The 22,358-nt window shown below is 39.6% G+C and overlaps 1 protein-coding gene across 1 annotated transcript; it reads right to left on the bottom strand.

Annotated features, from left to right (window-relative positions):
- Positions 1 to 3,622: 3,622 nt before the first annotated feature.
- Positions 3,623 to 21,151, bottom strand: tm9sf4 (transmembrane 9 superfamily protein member 4). Its single transcript, XM_028018312.1, has 18 exons — positions 21,088 to 21,151; positions 16,464 to 16,574; positions 15,218 to 15,317; positions 14,131 to 14,287; positions 13,754 to 13,898; positions 12,854 to 12,977; positions 12,581 to 12,702; positions 11,751 to 11,862; positions 10,611 to 10,681; positions 10,322 to 10,454; positions 9,943 to 10,024; positions 9,768 to 9,843; positions 9,190 to 9,273; positions 7,955 to 8,130; positions 7,808 to 7,871; positions 7,566 to 7,685; positions 7,378 to 7,467; positions 3,623 to 5,968 (listed from the first exon to the last, which is right to left on the bottom strand). The coding sequence occupies exons 1-18, from the start codon at positions 21,103 to 21,105 to the stop codon at positions 5,819 to 5,821; spliced, it is 1,935 nt and encodes a 644-aa protein (XP_027874113.1). The 5' UTR covers positions 21,106 to 21,151; the 3' UTR covers positions 3,623 to 5,818.
- Positions 21,152 to 22,358: the final 1,207 nt, after the last annotated feature.

Raw genomic sequence — 22,358 nt, 5'->3', positions numbered from 1 at the left:
TGTGCAGTCCTGTGTTTATTGTGGAAACTAGGGGTGGTGCAGCTTGAGTCATGGGAGACAGAATAAGCCTCATTTATTTGTAGGAAGTCGGCAGAATAACGGTTTGGTATGTAGTCGGGTCCAACAGACGTGCCTGAATATTCAGAAACGTCATGATTCAATTCAGTTACCATTTAGTGGCCAATGATTTTAAAAAGGTTATTGGTAAAACTACATGGTTTTCCCCACACATAACTATATACCCCCCAACCTCTGTTCATTCACCGTAAATAGATCGAAAGATTGAATCTAAGCTCTTTCACTTCATCTGTGACTAAAACTAAATCCTTATCTCCCTGATGGTCTCCAGGTCTCACGTCATGGCTGTGCAGCAGTCAAATCTGCAGTTACTGCAGTTGGTGGGTCACAGGTTCAATCCCCGCTCTGCCTGCCTCTGTCATTGTGTCTAAAACACTTCACCCGTTTTGCCTGCTGGTTTTGGTCAGGTGGCCCGGTGGCACAATATGGCTGCTTTGCTTCTGTCAGGCTGCCCCAGGGCAGCTGTGGCTACAATCCAGTAGCTTGCCATCATGTGAGTGAATGGGATTGATTGTAAAGTGTCTTGAGTGTCCTGGAAAAATGCCATACAATTCAGGTAGTGCTGAAGGAGAAAAAGGGTCCAACTGGTTCTAGCAAGGTGTACCAGACAAAGTGGAAGAGGTGCACACATTCTTCAGTTATGACTAAATGTTCATCTATCTATTATCTTTTTAATCCAGAGTCAGGTTATGGGGGCAGCAGCCTAAGCAGGGCCTCTCAGACTTCACTCTCTCCAACCCCTTGTTCCAGCTGCTCTGGGAGAATCCCCAGGCGTTCCCAGGCCAACCAAGAATCAAGAGTCCCTCCAATGTGTCCTGTATCCCAGACGAACCCACCTGAATCCGGTGACGTGCCCGGAACACCTCTCCATTGAGACATCCAGAGGTCATCCTAACCAGACGTTTGAGTCCACCTCAACTGGTTCTTCTCGATGTGGAAGCAGCAGATCTACTGAGCCAGATCTCCAGGAGGATTGAGCTTCTAAGACTCCTCTAAGCCCACTGATGTGGCTTTGACCAGTTGTTCCCCAGTCCACCACAGCCAGATTCATTTCCATTTGCAGATCGTGGTCGGGTCCTCCCCGTTTTTAAAACCACCGCATGGGTGGTGCAAGCTGGGCTAAGCCAGATGTTGCATGCAAATGATTTGATTGGCAGTAGACTGACCGGACTGTGGATTTAAGTGGCTGGATGTCTCAAACTCCTCTGATAACATTTCAACCACCAATCTGAGAAGCGAGTGCTAACTGCAAATCAATTGTTCCATGTTCAAACCTTGAGATCCAATCAATTGTTTTTATCAATTGTGGCAGAAGAGTGCATACATCGTCCACTGGAAGGAGCAACCCGCAACAGACAAATATACTGAGAGATTTTGGAGAATCTGGCCGCCCAATGGCTCACAATCAAAATGACATAATCGGAGCATCGCCCACAACTCCTGCGTGCTCACAGCCGCCCGCCTACCCATGTTCCTGTCCAGAGTCCTACCTGCATAGTGAGGATCACTGCCAGCAGAGACACGGCCAACTTGGGAAGAACCGAAAGAGACATTAACCGCCTATAGAGAGAGACTTGACAATGGAGAAAGGACTTTAAAGGTCCTTCTCCAGTGTCCAGAACCTCGTTTTGGTCGCTTGCATCTACGTTGCCGTAAAAACGTCAACTGACCCGTAGCTTTTGATGTGACTAAATGTATGTCTTAGCCATGTCTTAACAATTGGAGGCATGTAAAAAATGTTTTTCAGTATGCCAGTATGTGGCCATACGTTTGAACTTTTAACCTCTTAAGTCGGGCTTCATTAAATAAATATAATCTAATTAATATTTATAATTTATATCGTTTATATTTTTCATGCACATTTAATTTTAAGTGAAAAATTAAATGTTTTAGTTTGAATTCATCAGGACGTGTTGTAGGTCTAAAATGCTGCCTGTTGGCTCAGGTTGTTACCGTTGCAGAACTGGAGGATGACGGGCCGGTTACGGACGGGAGCTCCTCTCCGGGCGTCCGTCGTATCGGTGAGATACGGTCAGCAGAAAGCGAAATGAAGACAAACAGCCTGTCGTTGAAGATCTGCATTTTTTGATTGTATTTCAAACGTCGAAGAGAAACATAACCTGGACTTTTTCCTGTGGCTGTTTGTGACAGGTCAGAATAAAACAGGGACAACGGCTCCACGCAAAGTAGCCAAAAATATGCCAGAAATGATGTGAAAATCGAACGAACGATAAAACCATCCATAGACTTTCCCGTCCCGGTCCAGAGTCTGGATTACGTCTCAAAAGAGCTGGACGAAAATGTCTGAGTGCCTGGCTTGAGTTGTCAAGACTGGCCTAATTACAGCAAACCTATACTTACATCAGCTGAGCAGACTCCCATACATACACTTACAGGACCTGTGCCATAACCCAGGAATAACAGCTGCTTCAGTTTTGTAGCATGTTCTTCAGCAGCATCTGAAGGGAAACGACACAAGAGAAGTTGGGCTGCTGGACACTGAACACACAAATGAACACTTTCACATGGAAAGGAGCAGTGTGGCGATTTATCACTGTAAACCAAGATGAATTGCTAGAGAACCACCCGATCCGGACGCACAGCCAGATTATGTTTTGCGACATTTAAATGAGGGGTTTTACAGTGTCAATAAAACCATTTCCACTCCTGAACTTGTCCACATTTTGGTGGATTCCAACCACAAATTGTAATGTTTTCAAGTGACAGGCCAATATAAAGTGTAGCATAATTGTGAAGGGGAAGAAAAAATTATATAATGGTTTTGTTAAAGAAAAATAAATAAATTCCTTCAAAAATATGGCGCACATTTCTATTCAGCCCCCTTTCTTCTGATAGCCCTTATTGAAATCCAGGGCAACATATCGCCAAAGATTAATTTAAAGGGGAACCCAGTAACTCCGAAGGCCTCAGAGGTTGGCTGGAGAACCTTAGTGAACAAACGGCAGCATGAACACCAACCAGCACAGCAGACACTCCAGGAAGAGTCTTTGAGAAGTCATTGCCCAACTATGAAAATCTCTTCACAAGATAACTTATTTCTAAATAAGACGCTCCTCCTCGGAGCCGCAGTTTCTAACTTTCAGAGCTCGCTGCCGACTCTGAACAAAGTATTATTTAGTGACTCGTATGGAGCTCCAGGGTTGTTGTTTTACTAATGGCATTTTAGAGAACTGTTCACAACATTCAATAAATGTATGATCTACCAAGTTACCACTACAGTAGAACTTAAGATTAGGGTGACTGAATTAACTGGAGGTCTGCATCTTTAATAAAATTTGATGCTTTTTAAATTAGTCATTCTTTGCATGTGTCAGTACAGCGTAACTACCGAGTTTGTTTGGAGCCTGGTGGGCCCCAGCAGCCATGACTGACCTACCAGGTGTGTGTTCGCTCCACTCTCCCAGTCAGGGCCCACTTCACCTCGCCGTCTTCCATTTACAGCGTTCCTACCAGGTAGAGAATGTCTATTAGAATCCGACCTGCAAAGTCAATAAAAAAATAAAAAATAAAAAAAAGAGCCGGCTTTCATATTCAACTTGTCATCACTTTATTGTCATTGTACATTTTGTATATAGACAATCTGTAAAAGAAACAAACAGAAAGTTAAAAAAAAAAAAAAACACATTGCTCTAAAAAGTCATCAAGAGCATCATGCTTTTGGCTAAAACAATGACAGGAATCATTACAGAGTGCCACAAACAGCCAAACGTAACAAATACAAAGCTCTTATTTACACTGGAAACCCGGATCTGTGCATATGTTCACACACACAGAACCCAGGCCTCTCGAGTCTGTTTTAAAACAAAATAAAAATAAAAATCTCTCCTGGCGTGTGCACCTCAGCAGCAGGAGAGGAGTGGCTCCACCTTAAAATCAGGCAGAAGTAAAGAGGATTCGGAAAGTTTAATAAGGTTCCATAAGCAAATGGACATAAATCTGTAAGAATCCACCAAGCCAGACTTCAACTGATCTCAGCTCGTCTCGCCTCTCCTCTGGAAACTCCTTTGTAGCAGTTAGGGATTATAATGAGGACCAGGAAATGACTCATTTCCACTTTCTTGGTTTAAATGAGTGAAGATTTAAGTACCAGTACGCTGTAAAGGGAGAGAAAGAAAAGAAAAGAAAAACCTCTCCCAGAAATATGTTATTTAATTCAAATCCCAAAATAAATGAAATAAATGTTACTTCTATTTTACTTGATTAGGGGCTTGGAAACAGTTTCCTCTTCTGCAACTTTCAGTCCGTTAGCTGGATTCTGTGCCGATAAGCCCAGAAAAAAAGGATTTTGTGGGATTTCAGGAAATCTGAAAACGTATCCAGTAATTCATAAAAGCTGCTGCAGCCGTTATGTGAGCGGCGATTCACCACAGGTGCCAAGAAATTCATAGCTTCAGTGCTAATTATAGATTCATCTGTATTATTCACACCAACAACATATCAGATGTGAAGGAAGGGAATAGATTTTCAACTCTAAAGGAATCACTCAACTTTCTCCTGTAGCCACTGAGCAAAACTGTACACATCTCAATGTTTTTGCTACAATGGATGATCTTTGGGGAGCCCTTAATGTCACCATTTTCTGAAATGTAACCTAAAGTTAGTTTTTAAGCTAAAGTATCAGGGGAGAAAGTAAATTGATGTGTAAGATGTGCAAACCTGTAACACCAGCTGACTGTGTGTGTGTTAAGAACACTGGACAGCTGAAACTCTGTTGAAAGCCATTTTCTTGCACTTCGCTGCAGCTTTATGGAGAAGTCGTGAACAAAAGTCAAACTTTAGATGTAAACTTTAGGGATTACTGTGATTTTCTTTTTTCCTTTGAAACAAATACGGTCCTTTGATATTAGCTTTAAACACTCTTTCCATTACTGCATAGTTCTGCAGGCTCTGGGACTGCTAAGGCTACACTGTTGAAGATACATCAGTACGTTCTGCTTTCGAACGCAAGCGGCCTCCTCCTTCGTGCCGTTCGTCCCGTGGCCGCTCCACCTGTGTCGCCGTAGACACCGCCGTTCGCTCCAAATATTTACGTCCAATCAGAAGCGGTTCTGAAACGTTTAGAATAAACGAGCCGGTACGCCGAGACGGATTGTGAGCAACTTTGTTCCAACGGGGACACGGCAAACCCATTTAAAAAAAAAAAAAGTCATGGAACATTTAATCCTTTTCTTGTATTACAATGTAAAAGAGCCCAGCATAATTCCCCATCAAGTCAAACACCAAAACCCTGATCCAAACAGTCTCTGAACCGAAACGCGATTAGTGTGAAGAAAACACAAGAAAATGGCGTCCAAGGAGACAATTAAAAGAGAAGAAAAGAAAAAAAAACCCAACAATAAAAAAATATGATGATGGCCAAATGAAATGAAAACTTCAAGTTGGAAACATTGGGGACAAAAATTTGCAGAAATTTATCTGACAAGCTTTGGCCCGCTGTGTGTGTGTGTGTGTGTGTGTGTGTGTGTGTGTGCAGGGTGAGGCGACAGGAGACACCAACATTCCCAGTAGAGGACGCTGCTGTCCGGGTCTCGCCTGTTATTCCACCATGTGGCCAGCAGATGGGGTTGTTGCATCATATCAAGAAACCCCTGTTACTTCTGCACACAAGTCAGTGCTTGTTGGACAAAAAGAATAATAATAATAATTAAAAAACAAACGTATTAAAAAAAATTCAGAAAAATAAACAAAGAACTAGGAGAACATCAGCGGCTCCGAGGAATCAGTCGATCTTGACCGCGGCGTATATTTTCCTGATGAACATGTAGGCTGCGTAGAAACCGATTGTGCCCGTTAGCAGCCAGAAGGACAGCACCATGAGGGTGGTGTAACCAAAGTACAACAGGGAGGGGATGAACTCCACAATGTCCAGCTAGAGACAAATCACACACACAGAAGGTGATTTAATTTTTAAATCAGAAACACTTGAAACAGACAAGAGGTCATGTTAGAATGACCGATTGGAGAACCACCTTTTTAGCTGCTAGCAACACATTACCGTTTCCCAACCAATTAGCAGCAGGGAAGGTGTTTTGGCTGAGAAAACAGCGACAGACTTACCAGTGGTCTGTATGTTATGAATATGAATATTTTCAGTTTGATTAAGTTGGACATTTCGAAAATGGAGGTCAGTTTGATAGCTTCCCAATTGCTTGCCTGACACAAACCCGCTGCCATTTAATGTCGTCCTGCAACAGGGTTCCTGCAGGTTTCACCAACTCAAACTTCAGACATTTTAAGACCATTATGATTGAAATTCAAGACTTTCATTATAGCAAAAATATACAAAAGAAAACTGCACATTTGACATGGTAGAGTGAGTTTTCTTTTTTTTTTAAGCCCAGGACACACAAAGCGTCGTATGGGTTGGCAACAAAAGTGAGCCGGTGGTGAACATGAATGTTGTCCTGTCAACTGGTGATTATTTACACTTACCAATGATGGACACAAAATGCTAGCTGCTACGGGTATATTAGCAGCTAGCTAGCGATAGCCTCAACCACCTTGACTGAAAGAATGTAATGAAGATGTCTTTATGCGACTAAAACTTTCGCCTGACAGAAAAGACTCACAAGAAAAATAAACCACAGAATAAATAAATAGTCCTGTCACCTGTGAGTAACATATTTAAGGCAGATTTCTTTATTTAACGGAATTTAAAACATTTTAAGGCCTCAATTTTAGATACATCAATTTAAGACTTAAAACTTTTCAAGGATGCGCAGAAAGAAAGAGTTTACTGGTAACTTCAAAAACTTTCTCTTTAAAGAAAAGATTAGTATTAATTCTAATAAGAGCTACACGGTAAATCAAGTCATTGTGACATCAGTTTGCACAATATTCTAGATGCAAAAAAATATTGTGTTGGATGTTATGCTTCAAGCATGAGGGACTAAAGCTCTGCATATCCAGTCAGACAGTCTGACTGCCCTTACAAATATTTTAGTTCCTGAAAAACTCACATTTTTTAATGGTACAGACAGAAAAGACTTATTTTTGCACTTTTCAGCAATAGCGTCAAATACTTCCCTAACCTCTAGTCAGAAAATTTATGTTGGTTGCATTCCCTACCATCAGTATCCAGTACAATTGTTTTGAACAAACTGGGATAATGTGAGCAACATTTCATTTCCCTCGGAATTCAGAAAAGTATTTTTGAATTGAATTAATTTTTATATCCATGTAAAGCTTTTTTAGAGACTTTTAATCAGACAGCAGTTTCTTGTGATGAAGAATGATTAAGTACAGCTCTGATCAGAGTTGAGTTCTCCTGGTTTTTACCTTATTGGCAAAGTAGAAGACGGCGTAAATCAGGACGTAGAAAGCAGAGCCTCCTGACACCAGGAACGTTCTCCACCACCACCGGTAGTCCTGATGGTGAGGAACACAGACACGGCACATCATCGTTCTCCGTGTGGCACGAAACGCCACGTAACCACAGCGACACTCCTGCATCTTGGCGGCCTTACCTCTGCACACAGCTGGAAATAGACCATCACAATGCTGATCTGAGAGCAGGACACCACCAGGATGATGAAAACCAGGAACAGAAAGCCAAAGAGGTAGTAAAACTGATTCTCCCAGATGGCCTGTAGGTGGCGACACAAACACATTGATGAGGATGTTACAGAGCCTGTGATGTAACCTTCATTTTCATTTCCTAATATAGGGAAGAATTTCCTTGGAACTGAAAAGATGAGCTTAGACTTACACTGAAGATGAAGAAGAGTTCTATGAACATGGCGCCAAACGGTAAGATCCCAGCCATGAGGATTCTGGGAGGCAGATAAAGAAAAGAAAACTTTTAGTTCATGCACTATAAATAAGTAGAACGGACGAGGTTCTGGAGCACACTCACCCCACAAACTTGTTCATGTACCAGCGCTGCTCCGGAACCTGGCGGGGAATCTGGTTGGTGCGCACCGGGTTATCATAAGGCTGCTTACGGAAGCCAAAGTAGTAACCCAGGTAGACCAAAGGCATGGAGATGCCAAACCACATGCACAGCAGGGCCAGCATGGTGGTGAAGGGAACCTGGAATCCAGAGCAGGACAGGAGACCAAGGCAAATGTCAAGAAACATCATATGAGAGAAATCGACCATGAAAAGCTAAGAAAAACTGTTTAGCCTTCATCCTGTCTTGTTTTGCCTTTGTTTTATAACACAATCAAGTAACGTTACCTTCAGTTGTTATAAAAATGCTTCATATGTTGAATATGACTTAAAGAAATTAGGCCTCTGTCTCTTTAAAAATCCCTGCTGTTTCTGAAACCCTGCCTTTAGGAAATCATCACAACATGGCTCCTCTCCATTAACCCTTTAACAATGTTTTTACCAGTGTTGCACCTAGAAATAGTTCATATAATGAGCTCAGCAGATGTGCAGTTCCACCAGTTGTTTACTAATTGCTGCTGGCTAGTCTGAAGGAGCTGAGTGAGAAAGTCATGGGAGATGGCTGCTCTGTGAGGTGGGAAGCTTAAAAACCGCAGTTCTGAGGAGGAACTACGTCCACGAAGGTGGTGCTCGGTTCAGGCGTTCAGCTGAATGGTTACCATGGAGATTAAAGGATTTCTCAAACATGCGTGAAAGAATCAAAGCAACACTCCAGGTATGTTTTTGATGAAGGAATAACATTATAATATGATGTGCAGCTCCTAAAAGTTGATTTTATATAACACTGCTCCTTTAATGGCAGACTGGCGGCTGACAACACTTGCTTACATAAACAATGAACACTGACAGGGACTGCTAACTATTAGCCACCAACAATGTGAAGTTGGCTTCTGCTACAGACCCTCCTACCTTCATTAAATTAAAAGGCTATTTTACTGATTCTAAAAAATAATCTTGAGTTGATTTTATCATCTCCAGATGATCTAAAACATTCAGACGGATCAATTTAAATCACAGTATTGGGTTGTGACATCACCAGAAAGTATTTTTTCTCCCTATGACCACCTTAGATAACAACAAGTATGAACTGAAATATTTTACACCGACTATAATGTTTGATCCAGAAAAGCTTCGGAGGTTTAGTAGCATTTACTCCCAATAGAAAACCTTTCTGGTTGGGTTTAAAAGGACTGAACTCACTGCTCCCGAGGAGTGCTCCCCCCAAATGAAACAGTTCAGAACGAAGCAGATTCCAAACACCGCTCCGGGATACAAAGTGGCCGTCTAGAAGAGAAACAGATGAAAAACAGACTTCAGCCCCAGTTGCTCCCCTAAACTCGGTCCAGCAAAACATAAAGTTGGTTTCATGCTTGGAGGTCACTGAACAATTTTAATGTTGCAGTCATATCTAAATACTAACAATACAAACGTTGCATTAAACACAGTCGAAACCTTACAAATTGCTTAGTAGTCAGACTCAACTTTGAAACAAAGCTCCAGAGTTGTGCTCTACATGTTGTTTTGAGACACGTTACAGTCAGTGAGTAGAGCATCACTGCTGTTCTCTGGATCTCTGTGTCAGAATGTTTTAGGCTGTAGACTGTGTTGCTCTGTGCCTGCCTTTGACCAGAGAAGAAAACTTGTTCTGCACATTTATTGTCCCATACGATCAGTTTCTAGTGAACTACGCTTCAACCAGAAAGATTGGATGAAATGAATACAATTCTGTCATAAGAATATATATATTTAAAAAAGAGAAACACTAAAGATTGACTTACACAAAATGCTCCTTTCCTCCACCGATGGCCCTTCAGTGTGCGGTACAGTCTGCCAGCAAAGTAACCCCCAAACACACTGAAGGAAAAACATCCACAGGTTAAAGGTATCCTCATTGAAATAGCATCACTTTATTCTGTTTCTGTGAGGATTTAAAGCAGCTATCGAGGCCGTTACCCCATAAACATGAAGAGGAAACATGAAGTAGTCATCAAGGCTCCTCTGCTCGATGGAGACAACATGCCCAGCATGGCAACAACTGTAACACAAAAACAGACGAGAGTTATTAGCTGAGGAAAGATTCAACTGTGGATCTGAGCTAAAACGGCACGATAAGCATAGTGAGAACAGGCTAAATGAAAACAAAGACCTGTAAAAAAGCTGCAGTAGTTTGTGTTTTATTATTTCTTTATTCATTCATACAAACATAATTTTTTATTAGACTTCATAAATGAGCATGTTGGTCACGTACAGATGTTTTAAAAATCATATAAGGAATAAGAATTTCGAAAACGGCAAAGTTTTGTAGAGCAAAGAGGACGGAAGCCAAACTCACAGATGACAATGAGGATCATGCAGAAAAGCTGGATCCCTGAGCCCAGCAGGGAGCTGAGGATCATGGGATACTGCGGCGGTCTGAAGACATCGCCATGGACGTTCTTCCATCCCGACTCCTCCATCGTGTCTTCCTGGTTAGCAATGAGAAACGCTGCTTAGAAAAAACCAGAACTGAACCTCTGAATAAAAACCAAGATTTTAACAGGCAAGAAAATCTCAAAGATGAAAACGATTTCTTGGAGCAAACAGGCAGATCAAACTCTTTGATCCGTTTTGTATTTTCTTACAATGTCGTCATCTCTGTTGTAATTGGCAATGTCCTTCCGCAAAGTTCTGATGATGATCATACTCAAAATCCCTGGAAGACAAAAGCAGAGAAGGAGAAAGGGTTCATGCAACGCCAGAAAGACAAACTCTTGCTGTGGCATTTAGAATGACATACCAGTAGCCTCGTTTCCATTAACCATATAACTGCGCAATTTGACATTCTGAAAATAAATTTGCTTAATCGAAACACACCAAGTTGAAAAAAAAAGAAAACTCTCATTTTCAACAAAAAAGTGCAGTGCTAGGATGATGTGGCTTTTCTTTTTCTTTTGAAACCTCATCCTGTGTCCTGTAGGGACACAGAGTCAAATCTGACAGTGTGAGATATGATGATATTACTCTCATCTTACGAAAGGGCAGTGAGCTGTTGTCTGTTTTCTTTGCTGTATGATGACAATAAAAGCTGATTCTGATTTGCGGCCATATCAAAACTGGTTTATTTCACAAAACTGTAATGGCAACATTTTTTTGCATCACCAACCAGATGTTACCACTGGTGCAAACCATGAAGATGATGACAGGAAGTAGTAGAAGGACGATGGTGTGGTGTGTTTTTAAATCAAAATCAAATCAAATTTGATTTGTATAGCACATTTTAGCAGCAAGGCATTTCAAAGTGTTTTACATAGTATCAAACACAGAAACACAAAGCAACATAGAATCAACAATCAAAACACGACATTAAGTCAAGTTCCATCAATACATTTGTAATTGATTACGTTTCAAATACAATTCTAAACAGGTGGGTTTTTAGTCGAGATTTAAAGGGAGACAGTGTTTAAGCTGTTTTACAGTTTTCTGGAAGTTTGTTCCAAATTTGTGGTGCATAGATGCTGAAAGCTGCTTCTCCTCATTTGGTTCTGGTTCTGGGGATGCAGAGCAGACCAGAACCGGGAGACCTGAGAGGTCTGGAAGGTTGATACAACAACAGCAGATCTTTAATGTATTGCGGTGCTGAGCCGTTCAGTGATTTGTAAACTAACAACAGTATTTTAAAGTCTATTCTTTGAGCTACAGGGAGCCAGTGGAGGGACTTTAAAACTGGTGTTATGTGATCTATCTTCCTGGTTTTAAAGAGAACGCGAGCATTACAGCCGTACCAGAGAGGAAGAAGACGACCACCACAGAGTTGACGATGGAGAACCAGTGAATCTGGACGTCACTCATGGTCAGGTATGTGTCCCAGCGAGAGGCCCACTTCACCTCACTCTCCTGTGCAAATGAGACAAGAAGGTCAGTGATTCAAACTGAGGAAAAAATTAGATTAAGTTTATCTAATTTTTTACATAAACCTAATCTATCTCAAAAAAAAAAAAAAAAAGATTTTTTTAGATATCTATCTAAAAAAATCTATGTATTTTTAGATTGATACCTGGTTGGATACCAGGTATCAAACATGCCAAACAGTGAACTCAAGCTTTGAAATCAGGAAAACACACTGAAATCTTATGGCACCAGGACGGTAAATACTCCTAAACGCATTTTAAAGAGTCACAATAAGGACCTAAGGATGGCCTAAGTGTCTGAGAAGAGATCTCCGATTACTGTTAATCTTTTAAGCGAGATGAACCTGTTTCATCACCACATCCATCAGAATCAGCAGGGGGAAAAAAACTATCTGTTGATTTAACAAAATACCGAATAGATTTAGGTGAGCTGAGTTTTGCCAATTGAAACAAGCATGGATGATCATTTTAATTTTACGCCAACTATAATATTTAAGTACAGCAGTTTTATCTTAAACGGATTAGTTAAATCCTTATGGTGACTGTTTTTTGACCAATATATTTTCTAAATTCAATTTAAAAACATCAGAAGTGTTGTTTTGTTTATTCTTTGCTTCAGCCCAGCTGATCTATTTATATTGAGGGTTTTAGATGGTTTACATCCAGGTCTGACTTTTGATTAAAAAGGGTTTCATTTCGCTGACCTTCCAGGTGACAGAATATGTGAAAAGAATCTCGTTGTCTTTGGTTGGGTCAATCTCTTGGGCGGCAGAACCACTGGCTTCAGGCAGCGTGCAGGTTTTATCTGTTTCAATGGCCTTCAGAGCTACATATTAAAAAGAGAAAAAGAAATTCAAAGCAACAGGTGACTTTCTAACCGACACATTCGCTTCATTTGACCAAAATGCAGTAGTTAGCGTTAACCTCAAGTTTGACACAATCACCAAAGCTTTTGGAAAACTCGTGTTGATACCAACCTTCCACTTTGACACTTTGAGGTACAACCTCAAAACGCACCACTCTGTAGTTGTGAGTCTCTCCCTCTTCTACTTTCTCCCTGTGGAAGTACAGGATGAAGGACAGGTGGTTGTGCAGATAAAACTGGAACAAGAAAAAAACAACAACAACACAGAATTTAATTAGTGTTTTCCCAAACTTCTGTTTCATATTGCTCAGAACTGGAAATCCAATTGATTGAACAGATGAAGGCTTGCTTGGAGTGATGGGAAAACTCTCCATTATTCTAAGATATGTGCTCCATGCTAGCTTACAACATCTACTTCCTGTTTGTTAGAGCCATGCTAGCAACATCTGCACAGCCTGGTTGATTAGCTCCAAACCAGTAGACGGAAACATGTTTAATTTGTGTTTTGTTGTCTGTTTTGAGACATTTTTAAATTTCACTCAAAATTTGCATTACATATTTACTAGGGGTGCACTGATTGCAGTTTTCTGGCCGATCACCACTTACCGAACTTTTAAAAAGCTTATCCTGCTGATTCCAATATTGGCCGATACCAATTTTTTTGTCTGAAATGTTGCTCAATATATCAAGAAAGTTGTTGAGTTGGCAACAGTGAGGTCACTATTGTTAATTATAAACATGCAGTGATAACTTGGTGGGCTTTATCAGCTCATCAAATCTATATAGAATCTTTAACTCACAGTTTTTAAACTATTTAAATTGTTTATATGACATTCAAAAAGTTCATGTAAAGTCTTTATCAGAAAACAGAAATAAAAAGATTTTTAACAATATTCTACTATATTCACATTCACTTGTATGGTTAATGATAAACATGCGCATTCCTCAGGTTGGGTCATTTAGTGAGTGATGAGGCAAAAGCTGATTCTGAAGAGGCAAGTGTGAAATCTACCTTGTTGTTGTCGACGAAGCCAAGTCTGTAGCCATGTTCAAACTGAACATCTTTATCTGCAACCTTCTTCTGCTCTTCATCCCCTCCCGTTTCTCTGTTGGGGTAAAACTCCAACCTGGTGGCAACTGGAAGGTTGTCTGCAATCCTGAAATAACACACATCAACATAGCTCTTCATTTGGTTTTCAATTCCCAAGCCTTTAATTCCCATGGTTAGATTATAAATGCAAGAAAGTAAAAACTAAAATAAACACAAGTTTAATGTGAGAAATTGAAAACTGGTTCCTGTTGGATTATATTAAGAGCAGTTATTTGGAACGAGCTTGTTGGTTTTCTGCTTGATAAATGGGCATTAGCGGGTAAATGGGATGAACTCACAGGTGAACGTAGTACTCCTCCTGGATTCGTTCAGCCACCAGTTTGCTCTCCTCCACGTTGAGCTTCTTCTTGACGCACATCAGCTCGCATTTCTTATCCTCGTTCATCTTCACATTGTAGAGCGTATTCACAATGCGATCTCCACGCAAAACCTCACCTGTGCAAATAACACCGGGATAAAAGACATTAGAAACAAAAACACAAGAATTACTAAAGTTAGATATTTAAATATCTGAAAATGTCAAAAAAATAAGTGAACAAAACATTAAAAAAATTTCATTTTACAAATACAATTTCTCCTTTAACTTGTTCTTAGCATGTTTAAAATTAGTTAATCTTAGTGAGTGTGAACTGTACAAAGATGAGCTAATCTGTTTACTGCCAAATGTTCTTTTTGCTGTATTCGCTGGCAGATTGCTGTTCTTAGTGGCGGACGCTATAGCTTATTGCAACAACGGGTTCAAAAGCACTGTCGTCCAATCAGCCATTTCTCAGGTCTCCCACTGGGACGTACCCTTTCCGTTTTGTTAATGTTGTTGTGTTTTTGAATTTGTTGAAGTGGTTTGCACCTCAGGGCCACCGTACATCAAAACAAAGACTGCAGCGTTTTCTGCAGCATTTAGGATACTGACAGGCTGCATCAAAACGGACAAAAATAAAACACAAATAGCACAATAACTTTTTGCTGTATTAAACATACTCAAATTAACACCAGTTTCTAATATAGTATCTGTTTTAACACAAATTAAAAGAAAAAAAAACTGTTAAAATGAGATTTAACACAAAATTTCCTTGAGCATTGTGAGACATTATGGAAAATAGGTAAATAAAACAAAATGACTGCTAGCATTTTGTACTGGTGTGCAAAACCCATTTTGAGAGAGTGTAAATATGTTTTGTAAATAATGTCAATCAAGTTTAAACTCTCTTCAGCACACGGGCCCCACATACTGTCTGACAAGCTATGCTTAACCATATACATAAATTCATCTAAGTCATAGAATTTTTTTTTTTTTAACATGAACATATTAGACTGAAAAACAAGCAAATTTATAAAAATCAATGCCACAATCTGCAGCCCACCTACCCAAGTTTTCCGCCTTATATAAGACAGAGCCGGGCTTACAGAAAGGCAGGGAATAGTATTCATATGGAAGCTGTGTACGAGAGCTGGTCAGCTTGACCGCCTGAAAAGACAATTGCATTCAGTCAACACTGGCTCATGCAAACACACACAGACACACACCGGCAACATGGTCTACAGCAAACAGGAAACATTTAAAAGCATCAAGTACCTCTACATCCTAAATAAAGATACCTGAAGTCATAAGTGATGAATTTATAAAAGAATGTTGCTGTTCTTAGTGCAGAAGTTTCTAATTTCTAACAACTTATGATGTATTGGGAGGAAAATCCTCCCAATACCAGCTATTTAAATACATTTAAATGTATTTAAATACATTTAAATAGCTGGCAGCTTGTTTCATCTGAACTTCTGATAGTCTTCAGCACTAAGATGTTATCGCATATCTTCTGACATTTCTGGTTTACAAGATATTTAAATATTTTCTGCTTTGAAATGGGCAAATTGAAAAAACCCACCCAATTACAATTTTTAATAAAAACAAAGAGAGACACAGAAGGTTCATAAAAACTGTTAACTGGAGAGTTTCATGTAAGGTGACAAATCTTTTCTAGGATTGGAACAAATTTTGCTGAATGATAAATATTATTGCAATTATGTTGTTTTAAGACCATTTTCAAATAATATAATGACATAATAGCGCAGAAATACATTCTGAAAAATCAATCAACTTTAAATGCTGATGAACATTTAACACTGGAACTGGAAGACATTTTAAATATCCAAAATAAATAAGCAAACCAAAAACGACAAGAAATAAAATGAATTATGAAGTCTCTCTAAACAGTATTGTCCTTCAAAAAAAGGAAAAAACACTGAAGACTTTTGTCATCCAGGTTTTGGTAGAAAGAGAGAAAAGAGGAAAAACGATATATGCAGTAATTGATTTATTCCTTATTGCCACAGGCCTAGTCTTTTCTAAGAATGTCAAAATAAAAAAGACAACAATGTTCAGGTGAAAAATTGGACAACCGGATCACTGTTGATTAATAAAATAATAAGATACTAATTATACAACCCTACAAAAATAAAGCAAGGGACAGAAGATCAATTTTAGTTTCTTGTGTAGCTTTCTAAAAGCTCAAAAATCAGATTAAAACCTGGAGAACATTACACAACTTCAAACCACATCCTTCTTGTGAAATGTCAAATGAAAATCACAAATAATTTACTAGAGTTTCAGCCTTACCTTAATTTCTACTTGAGCGCCCTCATGGAAGTCCTGAGGAGCGACCCCGGGGACATAGAAGGACCGGCACACAGGAAAGAGCGCCACAAGCAGCAGGGCGCACCACGTCTCCTGCAACACACAGCAGCAACAAGTCCTGCATAATGCTCACAGTTAACAGTCATGATGTTCATGAAGGGAACGTTTCTTCAGCATGGTACCGACCAGACCCTGGATAGACTGTATCTGTGAAAAGGAGTGCTGCATGCAGTTTCCCTTGTTGGCAGATTATTTTTCACACTTCATTTCGATTTTAAATTGAATGACATGATGCAGCAGAGATAGGAAACAATAGTTTAGAAGATTTCTACAGCGCAGGAGGTAAAAGTTTGAGCTGACTTGAGCATCACTTCTCAGCCTTTCCTGGTGACTCATGTTCACTCGCAGGTCACTGTTAATTAATACAAAGTAAATGTAACCCTGTCCGTGTGAGACGACACCTCGCTGTTCCTTAGACTCTGCGCTGTGTTTTCTTTAATGGTGGTTGTCGGAAGGAAACTTGAGGCAGGAATCGGACACACACGGTGGTTGAGATCGTGGTCCAGACCGTTTATTCGGACCACCCGACAGCGCAGCGGCTTCGCCTTCAGAATTCACAGCAAAACCTCTGTGTCAACACAAGTCTCATTAACGCAGCTATTCTTTTTGTGTACAGATACAGCACATATAAAAAAAAAAAGACAAAACAATACAAAACCAACTACCCGGACACTAAAAGCAACATTTGGCCACATTGAGGAGCTGGCGGTCAGTATTGCTTGCCTTCAGAATTCACAGCAAACACTGACCGTTGCACTGCCAGCACGGCGCCCTTCAACGGACACACCACACCAACCTCCACAACCCAAAGAACAAATCCAACGACCCGCCGACACACCCAAGCCACTGCCCTACATAAACAATGACTAAACAACATGGTTATTTCATTTGAAAGGTATCACACATGTTTACGAAATGGCTGTTTACTGGACAACCTCAAAATAAGCTGCTGCCCCGAATGGGGGGCGGGGGGGGATTCAGAGGGTACAATTTACAAAAGAATGAAAATACTGCAAGCAGCTTCGGAGTCTATTATCCATGAGAAGAAGGAAGAAGATCAAGTTACAAAAGGAAACTACAAACTGGAGAATCTGTTTGTTCAAATACTGTTTATTGAAGCCACCACTAACACCGACCCATTCCTTACAGGCACCGAGGCATGAAACAAATGCTCAGCTCAGGCTGCACTTCTCTTATTTCACAGTATGGGCTGGGGGTTAGAACATCGCTGCTTCTTTCCATCAGAAAGAGGAGAAGGACAGCACACAAGAACAAACAAGAAGACAAGAAGATGGCAAAACCAGGCAATTCTGATTGGCTTAAGGTTCTCGTGTTTCTTGTTTCCTTTACTGACTGGTTCAATAAAGATTTAAATAAAGGCCTTCTAAATGTGGCAATACAGCCATATTTTGTAATAAATGACTAAACAATTGAGTGGCTGGCAAGAATCAACTGTAACAGCCGCCTGATTTTTAACTTTACAAATGTAAATGGTGCTGAGTAGAAAGAAGTTAAAAGACCTGTCCTCTGCTTCAGACTGAATAAAAATGCTCATGTCACCTCGGGGATCCAGAACCAAGCAAAACAGGAAAAACATGTTCTCTCTGAGTTCCTCTCTACCTAAACGGTGTCAAAGCCAAAAATGCAGAGATTAAACTTTTACAGTAAAACTACCTTACTGACAGGGAATGATTTTCATTCATCTCCACATGTTGATGGACTACTCACTAGCTGCATTCCCATTAACCATGGAATTGCACAAATTCAAATTACGAAAATAAATTTTCTTAATGGAAACGGGCCAATTTGGAGAAATACTCATGTTTTTCAATAAAGTGTTTGCGCTGGGATGAGGTGATTTTTCAGCTGTATCAAAATGGATACAATTCACAACACTGCAATGGAAACACTTTTTTAACATCGTATGAGGCACAAGCACAACAGCTGGATGTTACAACTGGTGAAAACAACAAAAAAAGACAACAGGAAGTAGTAGGAGGGTGATGGATTGTTTTTGTTTTTTTCGGAGAATGTGCAGCTGGCTCCACCAGAGCTCTGTGAGCATCACCCAGTTCATAAAAAGCTGTGTGTCATTCCAAAGTGTTGAATCCATAGCTCTCCTGTAAAATCACAGACTACAATTTTCTTAAAGCACCGCAAACATAGCCGCCCCCCCAAGTAGGCGGAGCTTGTCACTCCAACCCCTGAATAAGACACTGACATCTCTTCTGATTGGCTGATAGATGACGAGCGCTAGCAGCAAGGCCGAAATATGAATATATCTTATGTAACTGTTTACATCTGTTGTCGCCATGATGTTTAATGACTTATCGTGTGAACAAGCTTGTTGGAAAGCACCATAGGGAAACACCACAATGACATATTTGTCAATAGCATAAAATAGACAAAAATTTATGCACGTTTGTACAAGAAACGCAGCTACTATCTGGGTTCTATGTTAGCAATAAACCCAAAGTATCCCAGCCACTAAAGAAAAACACCCTGTAATAAAAAAATTATAATTAGGATCAAAACTTTTTTACATTAATTTGGTTAATTAACTTCTTAGATTTTAACATCTTAGATATTAATCACAGTTTTTTTTTCAACATGTAAAGATTCCGGCTGTCAAGAAGTTTCGCTGCATATTTATGTTACAGGAAAAATCAGGAGAAGTGCACAGTTGGTGATCCAAAAAAATTCTGGGTACCCTAAGTGTCATTCAGTTGTGAATGCTCTTTGCAAATATGACATTAAAGCTCTTTTAGCCAACATCAAGAGTCACCATGAAGAGCATAACGGGCCACAAGTTAGTGACCCTCATCTTGAGCTTTGTAGTTGTACCAAAGGAGGAAACACTGAGGACATTTCCTCATTTTGTTTGGACATTATTTGCAATTATTGCTTTCACTGACATTGCATTCCCTTTTTATATTGCCTTCCATAAAACGTACACCTAGCCCAGGACTATCATCTTAGTCCATTTGATATTCTTTCAGCCACTGTCAGGTTGAGGCAGATGATCATTCATGCTGATCCTGGTTCTGCTGGAGATTTCCTCCTGTTATTATACAGTGGTTGTTCTGCGCTGACGCCCTGTGCTAGCTCAGAATGCAGGATTGCATCGAAGCAAAGATTAGATAGGACGCAATCTGCTGCATTCCCTGTGATTCCTACATTGTATTATAACTGGAGAAGACAAGATCCAATCTAACTGTGTAGGCTCTGTGTCTGAGTTGCCCTGTGACAGACTGGTAAGCAGGTCGAGATGGGTTCCAGTCAACAAACCCCAATGCAATCTGAAAACAGCGCGTATGGAAAACAGAGGAATGGACACATTGACAAACTGCATGGCTGAATTTGAATCAAACTTGAAGAGTAAATGACCAGCTATGAGTCTAATATGGTCTGGCCTGAAACTTTACTTAGTTGTGATATAGCTCTAAATAAAGATAATGGAAGGGGATATTATTGAACTACAATTTTCAGAGTTAATCTTAAACTATTTACCAGTATTGATCCAAAATACTGCAACCTAATGCAATTCAGACAAAAAAAAAAACATATGCTGGACTAAATGTTGGTTCAAGTAAATCTAATCAACATTTTCAGATAAGAAGAAAAAAACACATTGGTAGAAAAAGTCCGAATTCCACAACAAGGAATCCTTCAAAGTTGCTGATATCCAACACCCCAAAACCTGTATAATGACAAGTGTGATGTATTAAGGATTTGTTACCTAAACTTAAAGTCTACAACGTAATCATGATCATTCAACACAAACAGGATAAGAAGGGCAACACATTGCAATCCCGACACGCATTGTACTCACTATGCCAACATCTAGAATATAAATGTTGGTTTATTGCTTTCATCAGTTCTCATCATATTGCCTCATTTCCCTTTAGGGTGTGTGCTCCTTAGTCGTGAGTTTATATGTAGGTTGTGACGTTATAGTTTAACGTCACAAAGTTTAATTAACAACTGAATTGTCAATAACAGTGAATTATGACAGGGTGGGTAGCGGACCAGCACAATATGTTGGATAAGCTACATAGTGCCAACATGACAAAATGGTTAAATGGAAACAGTTTTATTCCAGTTTTTTCTGGGTATTTTGTTGAACTTCATTCCATTCTGCCATGCTAACACCTTCCAGTCATAATAGCTGACGCTTCCAGACGTACGTGCTGAAGCTAGCTGGAAAAGTTCTGCTTTATCTCCTATCTGCTGGGATGACAGTCCGATAACGGACGAGCCCAAGGTCTCTTGGACGTGTGTTCAAACAATTTCATAATTCAAGAGAATCACTGTAGCAGCCAGAGCTCTGTACAGCCAAGCTAGCTTTAGCTAACAGGCTAACTAAGTTAGCAACATTGCAAACATTCAAACAATAAACTCCTGTGAATAGTATCTTTACATTAAGATTCCTTATATCGCTTCAGTTAATTTCCTCTGCCGCAATTACATCGCAATGTCTCACTTATTTAAGGAGTAGAGAGCAGCAAATATATAGATAGAGGAAAGAGTTCATTTTACCACTTACCATAGCCTCGGCCGCCATTTTGAATACGTGTCATTAGTGACGTTCCGGAAGTTGACCACTGCTCATTCTTTCGCAAAGACTGAAAAACACCACAAATATATAGATAGATATGTTTTATTCAGATTTTTTAGGTACAAATGGAGCTGTGGGATCTCACAGCGTCCTGTGGGTCGAAATCAGTGTTTTGGGGTCATATGACAAATTGTCTGCAGCCCCTAAGACTCAAAAAGAACGTTCTTGCTTTCATCAGTTCTCATCATATTGCCTCATTTCCCTTTAGGGTGTGTGCTCCTTAGTCCATGTCACCTTTCTAAGCAATGTGACTTAGAAAGGTAAGTTTTTCTAGGTGTCTTGTGATCGCTCCATTGCTCAGGGGTCACATGTTTAACACCTGATTTCATTCAGAGTGAATAAGTTCACTGATTAAACTTTACTTTGCTGTTATTTTGAGCACATACCTTTCAATTATTGTTTCACTTACACTGAATCTGCTACATGAATGTCGTCATAGAAAACTGTTGGGGGTTTTTAATGACTCGACTCTACAGTCAAGCCCAAAATCATTCATACCACAAGCAGATTTAAGTTTAATTTGAGTTTAAATTGACTGGATGTAATAATAATGTGCAGCCATTAATAGGTTTAAATTCAAATGCATAATTTTTATCATTCAAAATTGTTATATATATATATATATGACAGGGTGGGTAGCGGACCAGCACAATATGTTGTATGAGCTACATAGTGCCAACATGACAAAATGGTTAAATGGAAACAGTTTTATTCCAGTTTATATATATATATATATATATATATATATATATATATATATAGTCTTTTGAAAGATCTGTATATCATTATCCATCAGAAACAAATAATCAGATTTTTCATTTTCTTTTTCAGCAGAGCGCAGGTAACCTCGTCTCCAAATACTCACCAGTAAGTAGTGAAAACTTGCTCTATTGTACATGCATACATGTAGTAGCAAACTTGTTCAGGGTATAACAAATATATAGATTGATATGTTTTATTTTCTAGTTCTTAAGCGCCTCCCATCTTTCCAATGCTGTTGAGAAATCTTGTGGTCCAACAGCCACTTTGTACAGGGCATTTAACCAAATATTAGAGTACGACTATATTTTATGTAGTTTTTACGCAGTGTGGATTACATTAAACAGTAAAAACATTAAATACATTGAAGTATAATACATAAGTTAAATAATAATTAATAAAAAGGTAGAAGAACATAAAAGTTATGTTGAAAAGATCTC

Source organism: Xiphophorus couchianus, chromosome 1, assembly GCF_001444195.1.
Source record: "Xiphophorus couchianus chromosome 1, X_couchianus-1.0, whole genome shotgun sequence".
NCBI classification, from domain to species: Eukaryota; Metazoa; Chordata; class Actinopteri; order Cyprinodontiformes; family Poeciliidae; genus Xiphophorus; species Xiphophorus couchianus.
Note: the sequence above shows the minus strand (reverse complement) of the source record. Positions and strands in the feature narration are given on the sequence as shown.

Coding starts and splice junctions, on each gene's coding strand:
- tm9sf4 (XM_028018312.1), bottom strand. Junction 12,703..12,853: donor TCAAAGTGTCAAAGTGGAAG/GTTGGTATCAAC, acceptor TTTAATATGTAG/CTCTGAAGGCCATTGAAACA. Junction 7,686..7,807: donor AACTCTTCTTCATCTTCAGT/GTAAGTCTAAGC, acceptor CGCCACCTACAG/GCCATCTGGGAGAATCAGTT.